The sequence below is a fragment of the Chrysochloris asiatica genome, unplaced genomic scaffold (genome assembly GCF_000296735.1).
Source record: "Chrysochloris asiatica unplaced genomic scaffold, ChrAsi1.0 scaffold00033, whole genome shotgun sequence".
NCBI classification, from domain to species: Eukaryota; Metazoa; Chordata; class Mammalia; order Afrosoricida; family Chrysochloridae; genus Chrysochloris; species Chrysochloris asiatica.
Window position 1 is genome coordinate 3,670,728 of NW_006408551.1, and position 17,568 is coordinate 3,688,295.

The window sequence follows — 17,568 nt, forward strand, 5'->3', positions numbered from 1 at the left end:
GCTTTTGTTACAAAACTACATTTACAGTTGTGACAGTTGCAATTAGTCATGATAACAATTACTCACTGTTGAATCACAAGAATCTTATCCCCATATCTTTTCACCAGACCCATCTAGACAAGAGGAAAACTATTCAGTGGGGACTCCACCTTCCCCTGCACACTCTTGAATTAAACTTCCCCTTAAAATCTTGTAAGCCAGTCACTTTGTGCCTTTATCACCCCCTCATTTTAGGTAGCCAGTGTCTAAGTTTCCCGTCCATATCTACCCTGTGTACAGAGGGGATAGGATTGATACTTGATATGAAGACTTGTTCCTTCTCAGTTGGTTTTTTGAGCTACTACATCCAAAAGTATAGGTCAAGTTCATCAAATTGAAGCAGTTTACCCTTGTTTCCTTTATCAAAAATAGTTTTTTTTTATCTTCTCTAGTCGAGTTCTGATCATAAAGCCATCAAGCCTTCCTTGCATCATTCAATATTTTACCCATAGAATCCTTCAGTATTACAACTTGAGGCTTGAATTTTTTCCCTCAGTTCTTTCAGTTTAAAATTCCCTTTTGGTTTTCTAACTCTAAATCTTTACACATTTCATTATAACATTTTTATCTTGTCTAGCTGCCTTTTGACATTTTCTTTCTTTTTTTTTTTTTGACATCTTTTACTTCACTTCTTCCTTTCACTTTAACTACTCTAATTCAAGAGCAAGTTTCAGAGTCTGTTCTGACAGCCACGCTGTTCTTTTCTTTCTATCTTTCTTTTTAATGATCTTTTGCTTTTTTCATGTATGATGTTCTTGATGACTTCCCATAACTCAGCTGGTCTTTGTTCATTATTGTTCAGTGTGTCAAATCTGTTCTTGAGATGGTCTCTAAATTTAGGTGACATACACTCAAAGTCATCTTTTGGCTCTCCTGGGTTTGTTTTTATTTTCTTCAGCTTCAGTCTAAACTTACATATGAGCAGTTGATGTTCTTCTGTTCCATAGTTGGCCTATGGCCTTGTTTTGACTGATGATACTAAGCTTTTCCACCGTCTCTTCCCACAGATATAGCTAATTTGATTCTTGTGTGTTCTATCTGGCAAGGTCCACATGTATAGTTGCCACTTATGTTGTTGGAAAAAGATATTTACAAAGAGTCATGGTCTTATGAAATTCTATCATGCAATCTCTAGTGTTTCTATCACCAAAGCCATATTTTCCAACTACCAGTTCTTCCTCTTTGTTTCCAACTTTCACATTCTAATCACCAGTAATTATCAATGCATCTTGATTACATGTTTGATCAACCACTGGTTTTGGTGGCTGGTATATAAATTTGAATAATCATTGTATTAACTGGTTTTCATTGTAGGCATATGGATTTTATCCTATCATAGATAGCATTGTATTTCAAGATAGATCTTGAAATGTTCTTTTTGACAATGATAGCAATGCCATTCCTTTTCTGGCATTGTAAACCATACGGTTGTCCAATTAAAAATGGCCACTACCCATCCATTTCAGTTCACTAATGCTTAGGATATTGATCTTTACGCATTCCATTTCATTTTTGACTACTTCCAATATTCCTAGATTCATAGTTCATACATTCCACATTCTGATTATTAATGCATGTTTGCAGCTGTTTCTTCTCATTTTGAGCCATGCCTCATCAGCAAATGAAGGTCCTGAAAGCTTTGCTCCATCCACATTTGAATGCCTTCCAATTGAGGAGTTCATCTTCTGGTACTATATCAGACAATGTTTTGATGTATTTCATAAGGTCTTCAAGGGCTAATCCTTCAGAAGTGGACCACCTATTCATTCTTTCTAATTTGTTCTAAGTGTGGAAGCTCCATTGAAGCCTGTCCACCATCGGTGACCTCGCTGGTATTTGGAACACCAGTGGTATAACTTCTAGCGTTACAGCAACATACAACCCACCATAGGATAAGAAACTGACAGATATGTGGGGTCATCAGGATTAGACTGGGTAAATGGGCAAGAGGGAGGATCTTCAGAAGAGGGCTGATATGGTGACCTAGAGAATCCACCAGTAATGCGTAAGAGGGTGAGGTTGAGGATGTGTGCAGGATGCTGGGACACCTTTGTTTGGGGACACTGGGAGTGACACTGCCCAGGAGGTAGGGGTAGATCATGACATAGGTGAAAAGGTCAAGCAGAGGCTTGATTTCAGAGCCATTTGTTTAGTTTAGGAAGCTGGAAGGTGATGTGATGTAGATGTTTTAGGAAGGGAACCATGGAAGAAAATCGTGGAGAAAATAGTCCCAGGATCTCAGGGGGAAAAAAGCTTAGAGACGTAGAGACAGCTGCTGAACTACTAGCACAGAGGAGAAACCGAAGCAGGCTTACAACCACAAGAGCAGGCTCAGCTGTACTGGGAATGTAAGCGCTGCCCCCTCTTCAGTCTGTGTCTCCCCTTGGGGCCCCTGCCCCTCACCTGACTCCTGAGCCAATTTACAGTGCTGCAGCCAGTGGTCCTTCCAGAACACATGTTAGATCACGCCTCACCCCGCCCTCAGACCTGCAGTGGCTCCCTGCATGTTATGTGCCATGAAGTCAATTCCAACTCATAGAGATACTGTCTGATAGAGTAGAGCTGCCTCTAGGGTTTTCTGGCTGTATGGCACTGTAGGATAAGCACTAGACTGCAAAGTCTATTTGAACTGCAAGGTCAGTGGTTCAAACTCAACAGCCACTCCTCGGAAACCCTATACAGGATCACTGTGAGTCCAAATCAACTCAATGGCAGTTAACAACAGTCTTTACACAAAGGGGCCCTGGTAGCATAGTGGATTATGAGCTGGGCTGCTAACTGTAAGGTCAGCAGTTCAAATCTACCAGTCACTCCACACGAGAAAGATGATGCTGTCTTCTGCTCCCATGAAGATTTACAGCCTCCAGCTCTGTTCTGGCCTTGGCCTTATAGGGTCTCTCGGAGTCCAAATCTACTCAGTAACAGTGAGTTTGTTTGTTTGTTTGTTTGAATCTTTACAAGAGCCGATCACCATGCTTTGCTGCCAAAGAACAGCTGGTGGGTTCACACCAGTGACTTTTGGTTAGCAACTGAGCGTTTAACCATTGAATAAATGCCAGAGCCCCCTCTGTGGCCTGCAGGCTCCAGCCTAGTCTGCCCTCTTGCCTTTGTCCACTTTGCTCCAACTGCATCAGGCTCCTGGGCTGTTTGGTGTTTTCATTTTTAAATCCTAATGGGTGTGAAATGATATCTCATTGCAGTTTAAAATAATATTATTTAAATTATATAAATAATTCTTCACTGGATTTGTGGTGAGTTAGGTTCCCATTTGATGATTTCCATACAAATTGTTCGGTGACATTGGTTGTATCCGCATTCTCTTTGGTTGTGTTCTGTTTGTTCTCTTTCCAGTACGCTTATCTCCCCATCATCCCCTGATCTTCTCAACTTGGCTTTTGAGTAATTGTTGACTTTCTGGTCTCACACAGATGGTTTCTAAGTAGTACACACCAATCCTATGGGTACGATCCTTTATATTGTGTGCCTCTCTATTACATCACTAAAAGATGACCTCAGGGGATGAATTTGATTCTTTTGGGCATTTTGTTAATGTGCCAGCTCAGAGGTTTTGCACTGGCCACTCCCTGTGCCTACAACGGTCCCCATAAACTTGGGTGGCTCAAGATGGTTTCACTCAGGGCTTGACTCAAACATCTCCAGCTCAGAGGCCTACCCTAACCTTCATATCTTATCTAAACTGTTGCTCCCATCTCTCTCTCTTGCCTTTACCTGGCTTATTTTCCATAGCGTATATCACGACCAGCAAGTATGTTCTGGATTTATTTTGTCTTTTTTGTCTCTCTTCTCCACTAGAACCAAAGTAAGGACATTATCTTATTCACTACTTGTGCACCTGGAATAAATAGTGCATGGCATGCAATAGGTGCTCAATAAATGTTTGTGGTGTAAAGGAATGAACGGAGGTTAGGTTTAGGAGGCAAGGAGTCATTTGAGCTCTGGCTTAGCAAATTACTTATCCAATTAAGATCTCATCTGTAAAGCCGGGAGACTAAATGAAATGCTATCCATGGTCCTTGAAGGTATAACATCTCCTGACTCTAATATAGGCAGTCCCCAGCTAGAATGTACTTTCAACCTGTAGTTACGAGTTAATCCCCAATAAAGCTGTTATAGTAAAAATTTCGGGTGCATAAAACAGTTTGTAATAACAAGTGGAAGCTACTTTGTGACATGGATCAAATTATTCTAACTTATTATGTTAAAGATGTTTTAGTGTATCTGGAGGTATTGCTTTAATTTTTGGTACATTGAGCAGTACACTATATGCTGTATACTAAGCAAACATTTGACTAGCTGATGGTAGATATGAGCCACACCTAACAGTTTCTATTTACACACAAATTTGACTAAAAGGCAGATTTAGGAACATAAATTTTTCATTATCAGAGGACTGCCTATACTGACTTAATGGCTCCAAGGAGTGGCCTCAGGATTTGACACACTGTCCCTGCCTCAGCCCAGAGCCGGGCTGCTGGGAGGCTGAGCTGGACCACCCCATCCTGATGGCCGTCCCGGTTTCCTGCAGCTACAAGGCCACCTGGTGGCTGCCACACTGATGAGTTCCAATGCCGGCTCGATGGGTTGTGCATCCCCCTGCGCTGGCGCTGTGATGGGGACACTGACTGCATGGACTCCAGTGACGAGAAGAGCTGTGAGGGAGTGACCCACGTCTGCGACCCTAACGTCAAGTTTGGCTGCAAGGACTCAGGTAAAAAGGGAGCCTGGAGTGGGGCCACCTGGGCAAAAGGAGACCATGTTGAGAATAGAGAGCACTGGAAAGGGAGTGGACACTGTGGAGTGAGGGGGTTGTTGTGTGTGGAGCCAGCAGTGCAGAGAAACCAGGATGTGTGGCGAGAGCCAAGAAGGGGCCAGGGCCTGGATGAAGGATCCCGGGAACTAATAAAACCCTCACCAGAGGTGAGCTTCAGAGTCTCCTGCAGATTCCCACCTTCTTCGTTACGTGTGGGAATTTGACAGATAGAGCTTTAAGGTTCCCAGTGGATCCCAAGCCACTGTCATTGTGATGGCTGTTCAGTCTGGGCAGACAGGCTTGGAGAGCCCCGCTGCCCGGGCCTGGCCTCTCATCCTGCACCCATCTCTCAGCTCGGTGCATCAGTAAAGCGTGGGTGTGTGACGGCGACAGTGACTGTGAAGATAACTCCGATGAGGAGAACTGCGAGTCCCTGGCCTGCAGGCCACCCTCGCACCCCTGTGCCAATAACACCTCGGTCTGCCTGCCCCCTGACAAGCTGTGTGATGGCAACGATGACTGTGGAGACAGCTCGGACGAGGGCGAGCTCTGTGGTGAGGCCCCGGCCCCCAGAAGAGCAGTAGGGAGGGGCTGGGTAAGGGATCTGGGCCACGGTCAGAGCTAGGGCTCTGTTCTGAGACAAGGAGAGTGACCAGCAGCCAGCGTGGATTTAGGGTTCACCTTGTCAAAATACCATCCTAAGGATTGAACATTACAATAGCATTTTTTCCAGACAACAGCCCCATGTGGCAGGTCCTGTGATCACCTCCATTCTACAAATGCGAACACTGAGGCCCAGAGAGGTTAAAAAGCTTATCCAAAGTCACAGAGCTCATAAAGCCAGTACACTGCAACCCCTCACCCCTACTTGTACCACATCACCACAGAGCAGTGAAAAGTGGACTCACAATATGGGGGTACCAGCACTGTGTGTTTATGAAGTCAGGGTGATCTTCCTGAAGGAGGTAGGGTTTAACTGGGTTCCTAAGGGTCGGTAGAACCTACAGAGTGAGTGAGAAGGTGGGGGGAGTAGAGTGTGCATAGGGCCCGAGGAACCACCTTGGCGTGTCTTGGGGACAATGAGCAGAACAGCCTTCTCTCCTGCTGCTCCAGGTTCCTTCGAAGGAGAAAAAGAGGAGATGGGCAGGCTGGGACTGGTCTGGGAGAATTGCTGACAGGTCACCAATCAAGGCTGCCAGCTTTTCAGGCTGGCAGATTGCAGGGTGTGTCAGAGGACACATTCCCCACCTTGGCCCCACCTCGGCTCACACCCAGGAAAGGAGACTGGACCCAAGAATACCACACATCCAGAGAGGAGGCAAAGAGCTGGGCCTCAACCGGGTCAGAGCAGGAGCTAGGAAATGGAGGCCAAGGGGAGATACAGCTTTGATATTGGGGAGGGATTGGGTGGTCCCAGCTGATCAGTGCTGGGGTACCAACCCTGGACTTGAAAGAACTTGGGGAAAGTAGAGGTAGAGACTTATCAGAGAACAGAGAAGAGACAGGGCAAAGTGTCAGAGTTCTGTCAGTTTTCCAAGACTTAGGGCTCACTTGGACCACGGTCCTGTTACCTCCTGGATTCTGATCCCAGGCCTATCCCCTGTCCACCCACAGACCAGTGCTCCCTGAGCAATGGGGGCTGCAGCCACAACTGCTCCGTGGCACCTGGTGAAGGTATTGTGTGTTCGTGCCCTCTGGGCATGGAGCTGGGACCTGACAACCACACCTGCCAGATTCAGAGCTACTGTGCCAAGCACCTCAAGTGCAGCCAGAAGTGCGACCAGAACAAGTTCAGTGTCAAGTGCTCCTGCTACGAGGGCTGGGTCCTGGAGCCCGATGGCGAGAGCTGCCGCAGCCTGGGTGAGACACCGGTGACAGTGGTCAGGCAGCTGGGAGCAAGCCAAGGCAAGCTCCCAGGCTGCTGTGGCCTGGGCTTGGGCAGTGAATGGCACAGACTGAGTGTGCCATCCTAGCCCCTGTGCTAGGGCCTGCAAGAACCTGCCTGCTTCTAGAGGGGATGACAGGGAGACAACCCCTTGCTGACCTGTATCTTGTCCCCACCCTCAGACCCTTTCAAGCCATTCATCATCTTCTCCAACCGCCATGAGATCCGCCGTATTGATCTTCACAAAGGCGACTACAGTGTCTTGGTCCCCGGGCTGCGCAACACCATTGCCCTGGACTTCCACCTCAGCCAGAGCGCCCTCTACTGGACTGATGTGGTAGAGGACAAAATCTACCGTGGGAAGCTACTGGACAATGGAGGTGACCGCCCTGCCCGGGAAAATGCCAGGCGCACATAGAGAGCTCGGGCACTCAGCCACTGATGGAGGTCCAGGCAGCCCTGAAGCTGAGGCCCCTGGTTCCCCCACCCCTGCCTCCTGTTAATTGGGTTAGATTTTGCTATGGGTCTCGGTGCCTGACGCCCCATAATTATCATCAGCCGAGCTGCCAGCCCAATAATTAACAAAATGATCAGCCTTTCCTTGGTGCAGGCCGGGAGCTTGGCTCCCCAAATCCTAGAATTGCAGGCTTGAAACAGCCATCTGGGGAAGGGGGGCACCTGAACTTTGTCTTCTGTCCCAAGACAGCCTCCCCCATCACAGACATCATTCATTCAGCCAATACATATTTTTGAGCACTCGCTGTATGCACTGGGTGGGATGGGGGTGGGCAACAATGATCAGAATTGGCTGAAATACCTGCCTCTGTGGAACTTCTATTCCAGTTGAGACATCAGATCTTAAAAGAATTAAATAAACCATGGACCGTGACAGGTCAGAGGGGATTATGCTATGTATGAAAAGAAAAGAGGCAATAGAGACGAGACAGATTAGCGGGTACCAGGGGCAGTGGAGAAGGTGGAATGAGGAATTACAAACAGATAAATAAATAAATACTCAATACTAAGGGAAAAGGAAGATAGGGGAAATGGAGGAACATTGAGAAGGATCCCTGAGAAGGTAACATGTGAGCAGATTTCCAGGAGACTTGGTTTGCTGGAAGAGCTTGCATTGTATTCATAGAGAAAATTTGGCACCACCTCCAATGTTCATTAACAAGGGAATGAACACACTATGTAACATACTACATACATTGTTTAAATAATGAGGGGAAGATACATGTATTAACATGGAAACATCTCTATGACACTGTATGGAGTAGCCTCTAGAAAGTTGCATCTTCTTTAGAAGTAAGTCCCTATTTCTCCCCCAAAGCCTCCTCCTTCTGCTCTGACCTCTTCCCGCTATGTATTAGCCCTTCATAGAGCTGGTAGCAGAAGGCCACTGCCCCCTACATCCCTCCTCCAGGCTGGGCTGCCCAGGTCTGCTCACCAGGCTTCCTCCCTCCTCCTTAGTCTCTGATTATGAGGGGATGGAGCCCCACTTTTGAATCCAGAACACAGCAGAGGTATTGGTAGGGGTGTCCGGGTTAGAGGTAGATCACCAAGATGTAGCACATCCGCTCTGCCTCACCCCACAATCCTCTCTCCTACAGCCCTGACCAGTTTTGAGGTGGTGATTCAATACGGCCTGGCCACACCTGAGGGCCTAGCTGTGGACTGGATTGCAGGCAACATCTACTGGGTGGAGAGTAACCTCGACCAGATTGAGGTGGCCAAGCTGGATGGAACCCTTCGGACCACCCTGCTGGCTGGTGACATTGAGCACCCAAGGGCAATTGCACTGGATCCCCGGGATGGGTGAGGACCCTGCCCAACCCTCCTCTGCCCTAATGGTGTTCCCAGGAGCCCCATTCAGCTTGACCACTGCCTCCTTAGTGCTGTCTACCTCCTGCCCTCTCGCTGGACTCCTGCCCCAGCCTCTCCCCCAAATCCCTAACTTTGGCCCTCCTGACCCCCTCCTTTCTTTCCAGGATCCTGTTTTGGACTGACTGGGATGCCAGCCTACCCCGCATTGAGGCTGCCTCCATGAGTGGGGCTGGGCGCCGCACCATCCACCGGGAGACAGGCTCTGGGGGCTGGCCCAATGGGCTCACCGTGGACTACCTGGAGAAGCGCATCCTCTGGATCGATGCCAGGTCAGCCCCTTACCACAGCCTGGAGGCCTGGGCACTGGCAATGATGGCCAAAAAGGCACAAGGGATATATAGCCAGAACTGGAAGGATGGAGGCCAGGGGAGAGGCTGGGCTGGGGTATGAGATGTGGTAGAGGCGATGGAAGCAGGACTATCGGCTGTGGTCGTCCAAATTGTAGGCTGCACGACGTGCCTTCTCTCCACTCACAGCCCCGTGTCCTCTACTGAGGGTCTGTGTCTGCCTAGAGGAAGGGGTGGCTCTCTAATTGGTCTGCCCGAGAAGGGGTGCTTTTTGTAACTTTCCCCATGGCTCTGCATGTATGTGCTCACAGCCTCCCTAGAGAAAAGAGAGACCAAAGACTCAGGGCTGGGAAACTGGAGAGTGAAGCTGTTGGTCTGACCCCTCTGCCTTGCAGGGCTTGGGAGAGCTGTGGGCCAGGGCACGGGGGTGGGCACTTGGGTAGGGTGTTCTGAGGGTGAGAGCCCAGGCGGCACCTCACTATGCCCGACCACGCTCTCAGGTCAGATGCCATTTACTCAGCCCGTTACGACGGCTCCGGTCACATGGAGGTGCTTCGGGGACACGAGTTCCTGTCGCACCCGTTTGCAGTGACGCTGTACGGGGGGGAGGTGTACTGGACAGACTGGCGAACAAACACGCTGGCCAAGGCCAACAAGTGGACTGGCCATAACGTCACCGTGGTACAGAGGACCAACACTCAGCCCTTTGACCTGCAGGTGTACCACCCCTCCCGGCAGCCCATGGGTAAGGGGCCTGGGATTGCAGAGCCCTTAAGAAAGGAGGGGTGCTGAGAATAGCAGGGACCTGGGCTAACAGCAGAAGATGCTGGGACAGGGAGGGGAAGGTAAGGGAGGAGGAGATGGGCCAGGGAGCAACTAAGAAGTCACAGGATGTTTTTGCTTCTTTGCCCTCTCCCTGGTGCCCAGCTCCCAATCCATGTGAAGCCAATGGGGGTCGGGGCCCCTGCTCCCACCTGTGTCTCATTAACTACAACCGAACTGTCTCCTGCGCCTGCCCTCACCTCATGAAACTCCACAAGGACAACACCACCTGCTATGGTAGGGAAACCCCTCCATCAGAAGCCAGTGGGAAACTAAGGCTGGAAGGGACAGTGTCAGGCACCCAGTTTTAAGTGCAAGTAAGGAGGGCCCAGATAGAAGAGGTCCCAAAGCCAACCATTGTAGGTAAGAAGAGGCAGGGAGGCCCCACGTTCTTGATGGCCAGGGGTTGGTGGCAAACAGAACCAGAAAGAAGGACGGACCCCAGTCTGGGTGGGTAGGCAGCAAGGAGGCAGGGAACTGCCCCCAGTGACCTGTCCCGTGCCTGCAGAGTTTAAGAAGTTCCTGCTGTACGCGCGTCAGATGGAGATCCGGGGTGTGGACCTGGACGCCCCCTACTATAACTACATCATCTCCTTCACGGTACCCGACATCGACAATGTCACTGTGCTGGACTACGATGCCCGCGAGCAGCGTGTGTACTGGTCCGATGTGCGCACTCAGGCCATCAAGAGAGCCTTCATCAATGGCACTGGCGTGGAGACAGTTGTCTCTGCAGGTCCGGCCTGAGGGACCCTGCCCCACCCAGCCTTCTCCAAACCCTGGTTCCTCCACCCTTCCCCATAGCCTGTACCCTTCAGGGATGCTTCTTCTTGTTGTTGTTAAATGCCGTTGAGTCAATTCTGACCCATAGCGACCCTGTATAAGGTTTCCAAGGAGCAGCTGGTGAGCTTGAACCACCGACTTTGCAGTTCAAACAACTTTGCAGTCTGACGCATTAGCCCACAGTGCCACACCAGGGCTCCATCTGGGAACCCCTAAATCCTTTATCCCTGAGAACCTTCCCTCAGGTTCCCCTACCTCGACATGACTCCTTATCACTCCACAAACCATATCTAGTACCCCACCCTCAGATTCCCAGCTTCTAAGCACCTGACTTGTGCCCTGCCAACACCCAACCACCCAGCTCTCCTTTGCATCCCCAGACTTGCCAAATGCCCATGGGCTGGCTGTGGACTGGGTATCCCGAAACCTGTTCTGGACGAGTTATGACACCAACAAGAAGCAGATCAACGTGGCCCGACTAGACGGTTCTTTCAAGAATGCTGTGGTCCAGGGACTGGAGCAGCCCCATAGCCTGGTGGTCCACCCCCTGCGAGGGTCAGTCCAGGGTTCAGTGCTGGGGAGGGTGGGGTATGGACCTGGGGGAAAGACAACTCTGATCTTCCTCCCGCTCCTCCAGGAAGCTCTACTGGACAGATGGTGACAACATCAGCATGGCCAACATGGATGGCAGCAACCGCACCCTACTCTTCAGTGGCCAGAAGGGCCCCGTGGGTACGAGCTGGCCCTCCTGCCTGCCCTGCAGCCCTGCCATAATCCTGGGCTCTGAGATGCCCATAGAGTGTCCCAATTCCCCACCGAACTCCCAGCCTTCTTACTTCCACTCCTGGTGACCTGGCTGGTCAGGCTCCTGTGTCCCCAGCCCTGGTGCCTGGGCCCCTGGCAGTGACACCCCCTCTTCCAGGCCTGGCCATCGACTTCCCTGAAGACAAGCTCTATTGGATCAGCTCCGGAAACCACACCATCAACCGCTGCAACCTGGACGGCAGTGGACTGGAGATCATCGACGCCATGCGGAGCCAGCTGGGCAAGGCCACTGCCCTAGCCATCATGGGTGAGAGCTGCTGGACAGGGGCAGGGACCGGGAGCTGAGCTGGCTGGGGAGACTGGGGTGGGCAGCCAGGAGTGAGGGGCAGGCTTGTTGATGAGTGTCCACAGGTCCTTCAGGAGAGCAGTGTGTGGTGGGGCCTTCCCAAGGGTCTCACTCCCTCCTGCTACTCCAGGGGACAAGCTGTGGTGGGCAGATCAGGTATCTGAGAAGATGGGCACGTGCAACAAGGCTGACGGCTCAGAGTCCGTGGTCCTGCGAAACAGCACTACCCTGGTGATGCACATGAAGGTCTACAACGAGAGCATCCAACTGGGTGAGCAGCAGGCTCAGAGGGGACATGGGGCTGCTCCCCGGAGGGGGCCACAGGACCACGGGCAAGGGAGCGAGCTGGGGATGAAATCCAAAACCCGAGCTGAGCTCCTCCCACCTTTCCCTAACTCATCTACCCAAAGGGGCTTCCCGTACTCATTCTCACAAAGGTGCCACGCCACGTACACTTGTGATCACAAGAACCAGGGAGTCAGAAGACAGGAGACCTGGGAAGCAGCATGAGGTCAAATGCTCAGGACCTGAGGCAGAGCCACCTGACCCCATCTCTCTGCCTCCCCTTCCACCCCAGACCACGAGGGCACCAACCCCTGCAGCATCAACAACGGTGACTGCTCCCAGCTCTGTCTGCCCACATCAGAGACCACCCGCTCCTGCATGTGCACTGCCGGCTACAGCCTCCGCAGTGGCCACCAGGCCTGTGAGGGTAAGTGTCTGACCCCACCCTGGCCCTGCCTAACCCCCAGCTTCACCTTGGACTTTCTCCACTGTGTTGGGTGCTGTCGGGGAGCCCTGGGATACTGGGAGCTGTGTACTGTAGCCTTAAGCAGAAGACTGACTGATAGGTAGGAGAAACTAGACCGTGAGATGGCTCCCACTGTGGTTCTGTGCTCCGTAGCTAACAGCAGTGCCATGAGAGAAAGCTGAGGCAGTCTGCTTCCTTAAAGACGACAGCCTTGGAAATCCTGTGGGGCAGTTCTACTCTGTCCTAAAGGCTCACCATGACTTGACTCCACAGCAGTGTGGTTTGGGGTTTTAAGCATCAGTAGGCAGGTAGTCCTGTTCAGCTTCATGGAAGAGGTGTGCTACAAACTGGGTGTTACAGGACAAGTAGGATTTGTATGTGTGGTTACAGGAGAAAAGATGACAAGGCAAGGGGTGTGGCAGAAGGTCCTGAGGGTATGTGCAGGGGTCCTACCTCAAAAGTGGAGGCGGGAAGTCAGCCTGTGGTGGGGTGAGGCTGCTGTGGGCTCCCTGCCTGGAATGACTGAGGAAGTCATGTTTAGGGAAGATTAGCCTGGGGGCAGAGGGCTGAATGGAAAGGGTGGGGCTGGGGTAGTTAGACCTGCTAGAAAACTATTAGAGAGATCCAACCTAGGGTGGGGATTCCTGGTGTGGTGCTGTAGGATAAGCACTAGGCTGCTAACTGAAAGGTCAGGGGGTTAAAACCCACCAACCGCTCCTTGGAAACCTTATACTGGACAGGGTTGCTTTGAGTTGGAACCAACTCCCTGGCACTTAACAACTGTAGCAGCTCTAGTGTGAGGGGCCAGGCCTGGGGACTACAGCTGGGTGGAAGAGGAGGCGAGATACTCAGAGACATTTCACAAGAACTTGTTAACCAAGTTACAAGCTTGCCCCAGGACCTCCTTCAGAAAGGTTATGGCCTTGAGAATTCTTTGGGGCATATGTACTCTGCACACTTCATGACCCAGGACAGCATTTCCCAAAGTGCATTCCTGAGACCCTTCTTCCTTTGATGAGAGTAAATGTTACATGGAGCCCTGGTGTGGCGCTGTGGGTTAATGCGTCAGACTTCAAAGCCAGTTGAACTGCAAGGTCGGCAGTTCAAGCTCACCAGCGGCTCCTTGGAAACCCTGTACAGGGTCGCTATGGGTCGGAACCGACTTGACAGCACTTAACAACAACAAATGTTACATGAACAGTGGGTTGAGCCGAGTTGGAAACAGAACTTCTCAGTGTAGTGAATCCACTTACAGGCACCAGGGAGTTTTTGAGAGAGGACGCTTGCTCCCCAAACTAACAAGATCATTCTTTTAATCATGGAGCTGGATCAGCCAGGACCCCTTTGGGGATTTATTTGGAGGAATGCTGTATCCAAAAGAAAAAGGGAAGATTGGGGGTACCTGGACCATGGTGCTTGGAAGGAGTGGGGAAACCTGAAGTTGGCTCAGGCATGTTGAGTTTTAAGTGTTAAAGAGAGAGGGTGTGGCACAGACCAGACAAGGGAACGCCCAAGAGGAAACTAAGATCATGCTGAGCGCTGAGCTGGAAATCTAGGTGTTGGAGTCATCCAGTCCAGACTGTCTTGTCTGACCCTGCCCATACTCTTCCTTAACGGGCAGTAGGATGCCGATTGCAAAGAGATAGCCCGTCTCTGCCGCCCTCTAGTGGTGGCTACAGGTCTTGTCTTGGTTCCCCTCATCAGAGTCGTTTTCTAGTCTGGGACCTTCTAGCATATATGGAGTGTGCAGGAGGTGATGCCTGAGGGAAAATGTCAAAGGGAAACAGAGAAGAGCATTTTGAGGGTAGCAGAAGCAGAGCTGAAAGAAGTGTCTTTGTGCTTCAGGTGTGGGCTCCTTTCTCCTCTATTCCGTGCATGAGGGAATCCGTGGAATCCCCCTGGATCCCAATGACAAGTCAGACGCTCTGGTCCCAGTGTCAGGGACCTCTCTGGCTGTGGGCATTGACTTCCATGCTGGTGAGCCATTGGTGGTGGGACATATGATGTGGGGTGCTCTGGGGGTGGCCTGCCCTGGGGTCCATGAGAGGCTGCCCAAATTGAGGAAGAGGCACTTACTTAGCACAGCCACCACCCCAGCCCACTTCAGCTTCCAAGCAACCTGCCCCCAGCACTCGTTCACTCCATCCTGAGAGCCTTATGATTCTGGACCCCCTTTTGCATCTGCCTTTTTGGACGCTCCCATGTCTCTGCTCCCCAACCTCTAGAAAATGATACCATTTACTGGGTGGACATGGGTTTGAGCACCATCAGTAGGGCCAAGCGGGACCAGACATGGAGAGAGGATGTGGTGACCAATGGCATTGGCCGAGTGGAGGGCATCGCAGTGGACTGGATTGCTGGTAAGCAGAGGAGGGATTCTGGACTTGAGGGAAGCCGAGAACTGGGTGGGAATGAGGTCTCAGAAGGGGGAGTCTGAGGAGCAGAGTGAGTCAGGAGCTGATGGAGCAGCAGCAGTGTCTGGGCTGGAAGGGTTCCAAGCCCATTGTCTCATCCAGTCTCCTGAGCTCCACCAACTCCCTCCGCAGGCAACATCTATTGGACGGACCAGGGCTTCGACGTCATTGAGGTCGCCCGACTCAATGGCTCTTTCCGCTACGTGGTCATCTCCCAGGGCCTGGACAAGCCCCGAGCCATCACTGTCCACCCAGAGAAGGGGTGAGGAGCAAGACAGGCTGGCCACATCCTAGCCTTGGCTCTGATCTGGGCCCAGTCCCTGGCTATAGTCTCCCTGGCAAGGTTCTCCCCTGCCCAGGAAAGACTCTTGAAAGGTGGAATGTCCTATCCCTGACCCCATCCATCCCAGCTGTTGTTCAGTGGAGGGTGGGAAAGGGCAGGACTTGTGGGATACTTTCCCATGCCCTGAGGACTGAGCTTTCCCATCTCCCACCTCCACCACAGGTACTTGTTCTGGACAGAGTGGGGCCAGTATCCACGCATCGAGAGGTCAAGACTAGATGGCACAGAGAGAGTGGTGCTGGTGAACATCAGCATCAGCTGGCCTAACGGCATCTCAGTGGACTATGAGGTTTGGATATAGATGTGACCTGGGCACAGAGGGAAGTCCCCTCACCCTGGACCTGGCTTCTCTTTGAGTCTCCCTTTAATGAGCACCCATTCAGTGGAAAGACAGACCAGGAGGCATCATGGAGCACCCTGACCCTAACTCAGAGTAGGACTCTTGCCACCCAGAAATGATGGAGACTCACTCCGAGTAGGGAGGCACACCTAGAGGTCGGCACATCAGCAGGCCAGAGGGAAGGGATAGTATTTACTGGAGGGAAGAAAACGAGGCAGGAGTGAGTGAGGAAAGCCAAACTGAGGGCCCACTCACAGGCCCACACATCCCTAGCTGCCGGAACTTGGGGCTGGAGGGGAGGGTATGGTGTTGGAACTGAGGTGGGCACTCGGACCTGCAGGGTGGGAAGCTGTACTGGTGCGATGCACGGACAGACAAGATTGAACGAATCGACCTGGAGACAGGTGAGAACCGTGAAGTGGTTCTGTCCAGCAACAACATGGACATGTTCTCGGTGTCTGTGTTTGAGGAGTTCATCTACTGGAGCGACAGGTGAGGCTTCTGACTTGATCATCTCCCCTTTCTGCCTGTCCCCATCCTCTTGACTCCAATTAACACCCTGTCCATGGCTCATCTCTCCCCGCAGGACTCATGCCAATGGCTCCATCAAGCGTGGGAGTAAAGACAACGCCACAGACTCTGTGCCCCTGCGAACGGGCATCGGTGTTCAGCTCAAAGACATCAAAGTCTTCAACCGGGACCGACAGAAAGGTGAGGCTGGGGTTAGTGCTAAAGGAGACGCCAAGAACTGTCTCCCTAGGGAGAAAAATTAGACCCAAAGGGGGACTTCCCAGTGGCTCCAGAGACCCAGGGATGGGGAGGAGAGGTTGAGCAGCTCTGGAACTGATCCAGGTATTGGTTACAGGACCTGGAGGAAACCAAGACACCCTTCAGAGTTACCACCTCTGCTGAGATGGGCAGGGCCTCATCTTCCCGATAACCTCCTCCTTCCCCGTTCTCGCCCTCCCAGGCACCAACGTGTGTGCAGTGTCCAATGGTGGGTGCCAGCAGCTGTGCCTATACCGGGGCAATGGGCAGCGGGCCTGCGCCTGTGCCCATGGGATGTTGGCTGAGGACGGGGCCTCATGCCGCGAGTATGCCGGCTACCTGCTCTATTCAGAGCGCACTATCCTGAAGAGCATCCACTTGTCGGACGAGCGCAACCTCAATGCGCCTGTGCAGCCCTTCGAGGACCCAGAACATATGAAGAATGTCATCGCCCTGGCCTTTGACTACCGAGCAGGCACCTCCCCAGGCACCCCCAATCGCATCTTCTTCAGCGACATCCACTTTGGGAACATCCAGCAGATCAATGACGATGGCTCGGGAAGGACCACCATTGTAGAGAGTGAGCCCAGACCCAGGGAGTGGGAGGTGGGCAGAGAAGGTCCCCTGACTCTTAGGGCAGAAGAGCTTCAGACATTAGCCAGCTCATCCTGGTGTGGGTGTGAATGGCACTGACACGGGACCCATGTTAGTGATTTGAAAGTGTTCCTGATTTGAAATCAGAACTGGCTTTCCTTCAGACTTCCCCGCACTGGGCCTTGGCCTGGGCCTGCCTCTAGGACTACACAGCACAGGCTCAACGTCTTGTCAGGTAGCCCAGTTGCTTATAAGCTTGCACTGCAGAGACAGTCCTGCACACTCCAGACACTTAGGATTTCAGAGACCTTGGACTCCATGAACCTTGGCTTCCCCATCTGTGAATGCCTAAGAGATAGGCTACTAGCTCACATGCTCCGTAGAATAATGATGGTTGTGAGAACCATTGGAGCTATCATCCATAAGACAGCGTTTCAGCTTTCTGCTAAGTGTCTGGTGGCTCAACGTTAAGCACTCAGCTGCTAACCCCTAAGGCTGGCTCTGTAGGAGAAAGATCTGGCAATCCTATGAAGACTACAGCCAAGAAAACCCTATGAGGCAATTCCGCTCTGTCACATGGCTCACCATGAGCTGAAACCAGTTCAGCACCCAACATCATAACAACATTTGTCTCTTCACATTAGATGCCCCCAATTCCTTTGACTCACTCATTGTCCATTTATTCATGTGTCCAATCTGTAAAGACTGAGCAGACATTGAGCTGGCTGCTGGGTATGTGCAGCGGAAGCTTTTCTGGCTTCATTCTGATATGT

General features: G+C 51.5%; 1 protein-coding gene across 1 annotated transcript in view; it reads left to right on the forward strand.

Annotated features, from left to right (window-relative positions):
* The window catches only part of LRP1 (low density lipoprotein receptor-related protein 1), an 85,656-nt gene that overhangs the window by 44,087 nt on the left and 24,001 nt on the right, over positions 1–17,568 (forward strand). The window contains exons 21-41 of the mRNA XM_006859462.1: positions 4,586–4,768; positions 5,164–5,364; positions 6,425–6,670; positions 6,878–7,075; positions 8,309–8,513; positions 8,687–8,851; positions 9,370–9,614; positions 9,797–9,928; positions 10,200–10,427; positions 10,855–11,029; positions 11,112–11,206; positions 11,397–11,546; positions 11,716–11,856; positions 12,163–12,297; positions 14,182–14,313; positions 14,562–14,696; positions 14,883–15,012; positions 15,256–15,382; positions 15,774–15,925; positions 16,020–16,144; positions 16,404–16,781. Of these exons, the coding sequence (XP_006859524.1) occupies positions 4,586–4,768; positions 5,164–5,364; positions 6,425–6,670; positions 6,878–7,075; positions 8,309–8,513; positions 8,687–8,851; positions 9,370–9,614; positions 9,797–9,928; positions 10,200–10,427; positions 10,855–11,029; positions 11,112–11,206; positions 11,397–11,546; positions 11,716–11,856; positions 12,163–12,297; positions 14,182–14,313; positions 14,562–14,696; positions 14,883–15,012; positions 15,256–15,382; positions 15,774–15,925; positions 16,020–16,144; positions 16,404–16,781 (3,678 nt within the window). The remainder of the gene's footprint in view (positions 1–4,585; positions 4,769–5,163; positions 5,365–6,424; positions 6,671–6,877; positions 7,076–8,308; positions 8,514–8,686; positions 8,852–9,369; positions 9,615–9,796; positions 9,929–10,199; positions 10,428–10,854; positions 11,030–11,111; positions 11,207–11,396; positions 11,547–11,715; positions 11,857–12,162; positions 12,298–14,181; positions 14,314–14,561; positions 14,697–14,882; positions 15,013–15,255; positions 15,383–15,773; positions 15,926–16,019; positions 16,145–16,403; positions 16,782–17,568) is intronic.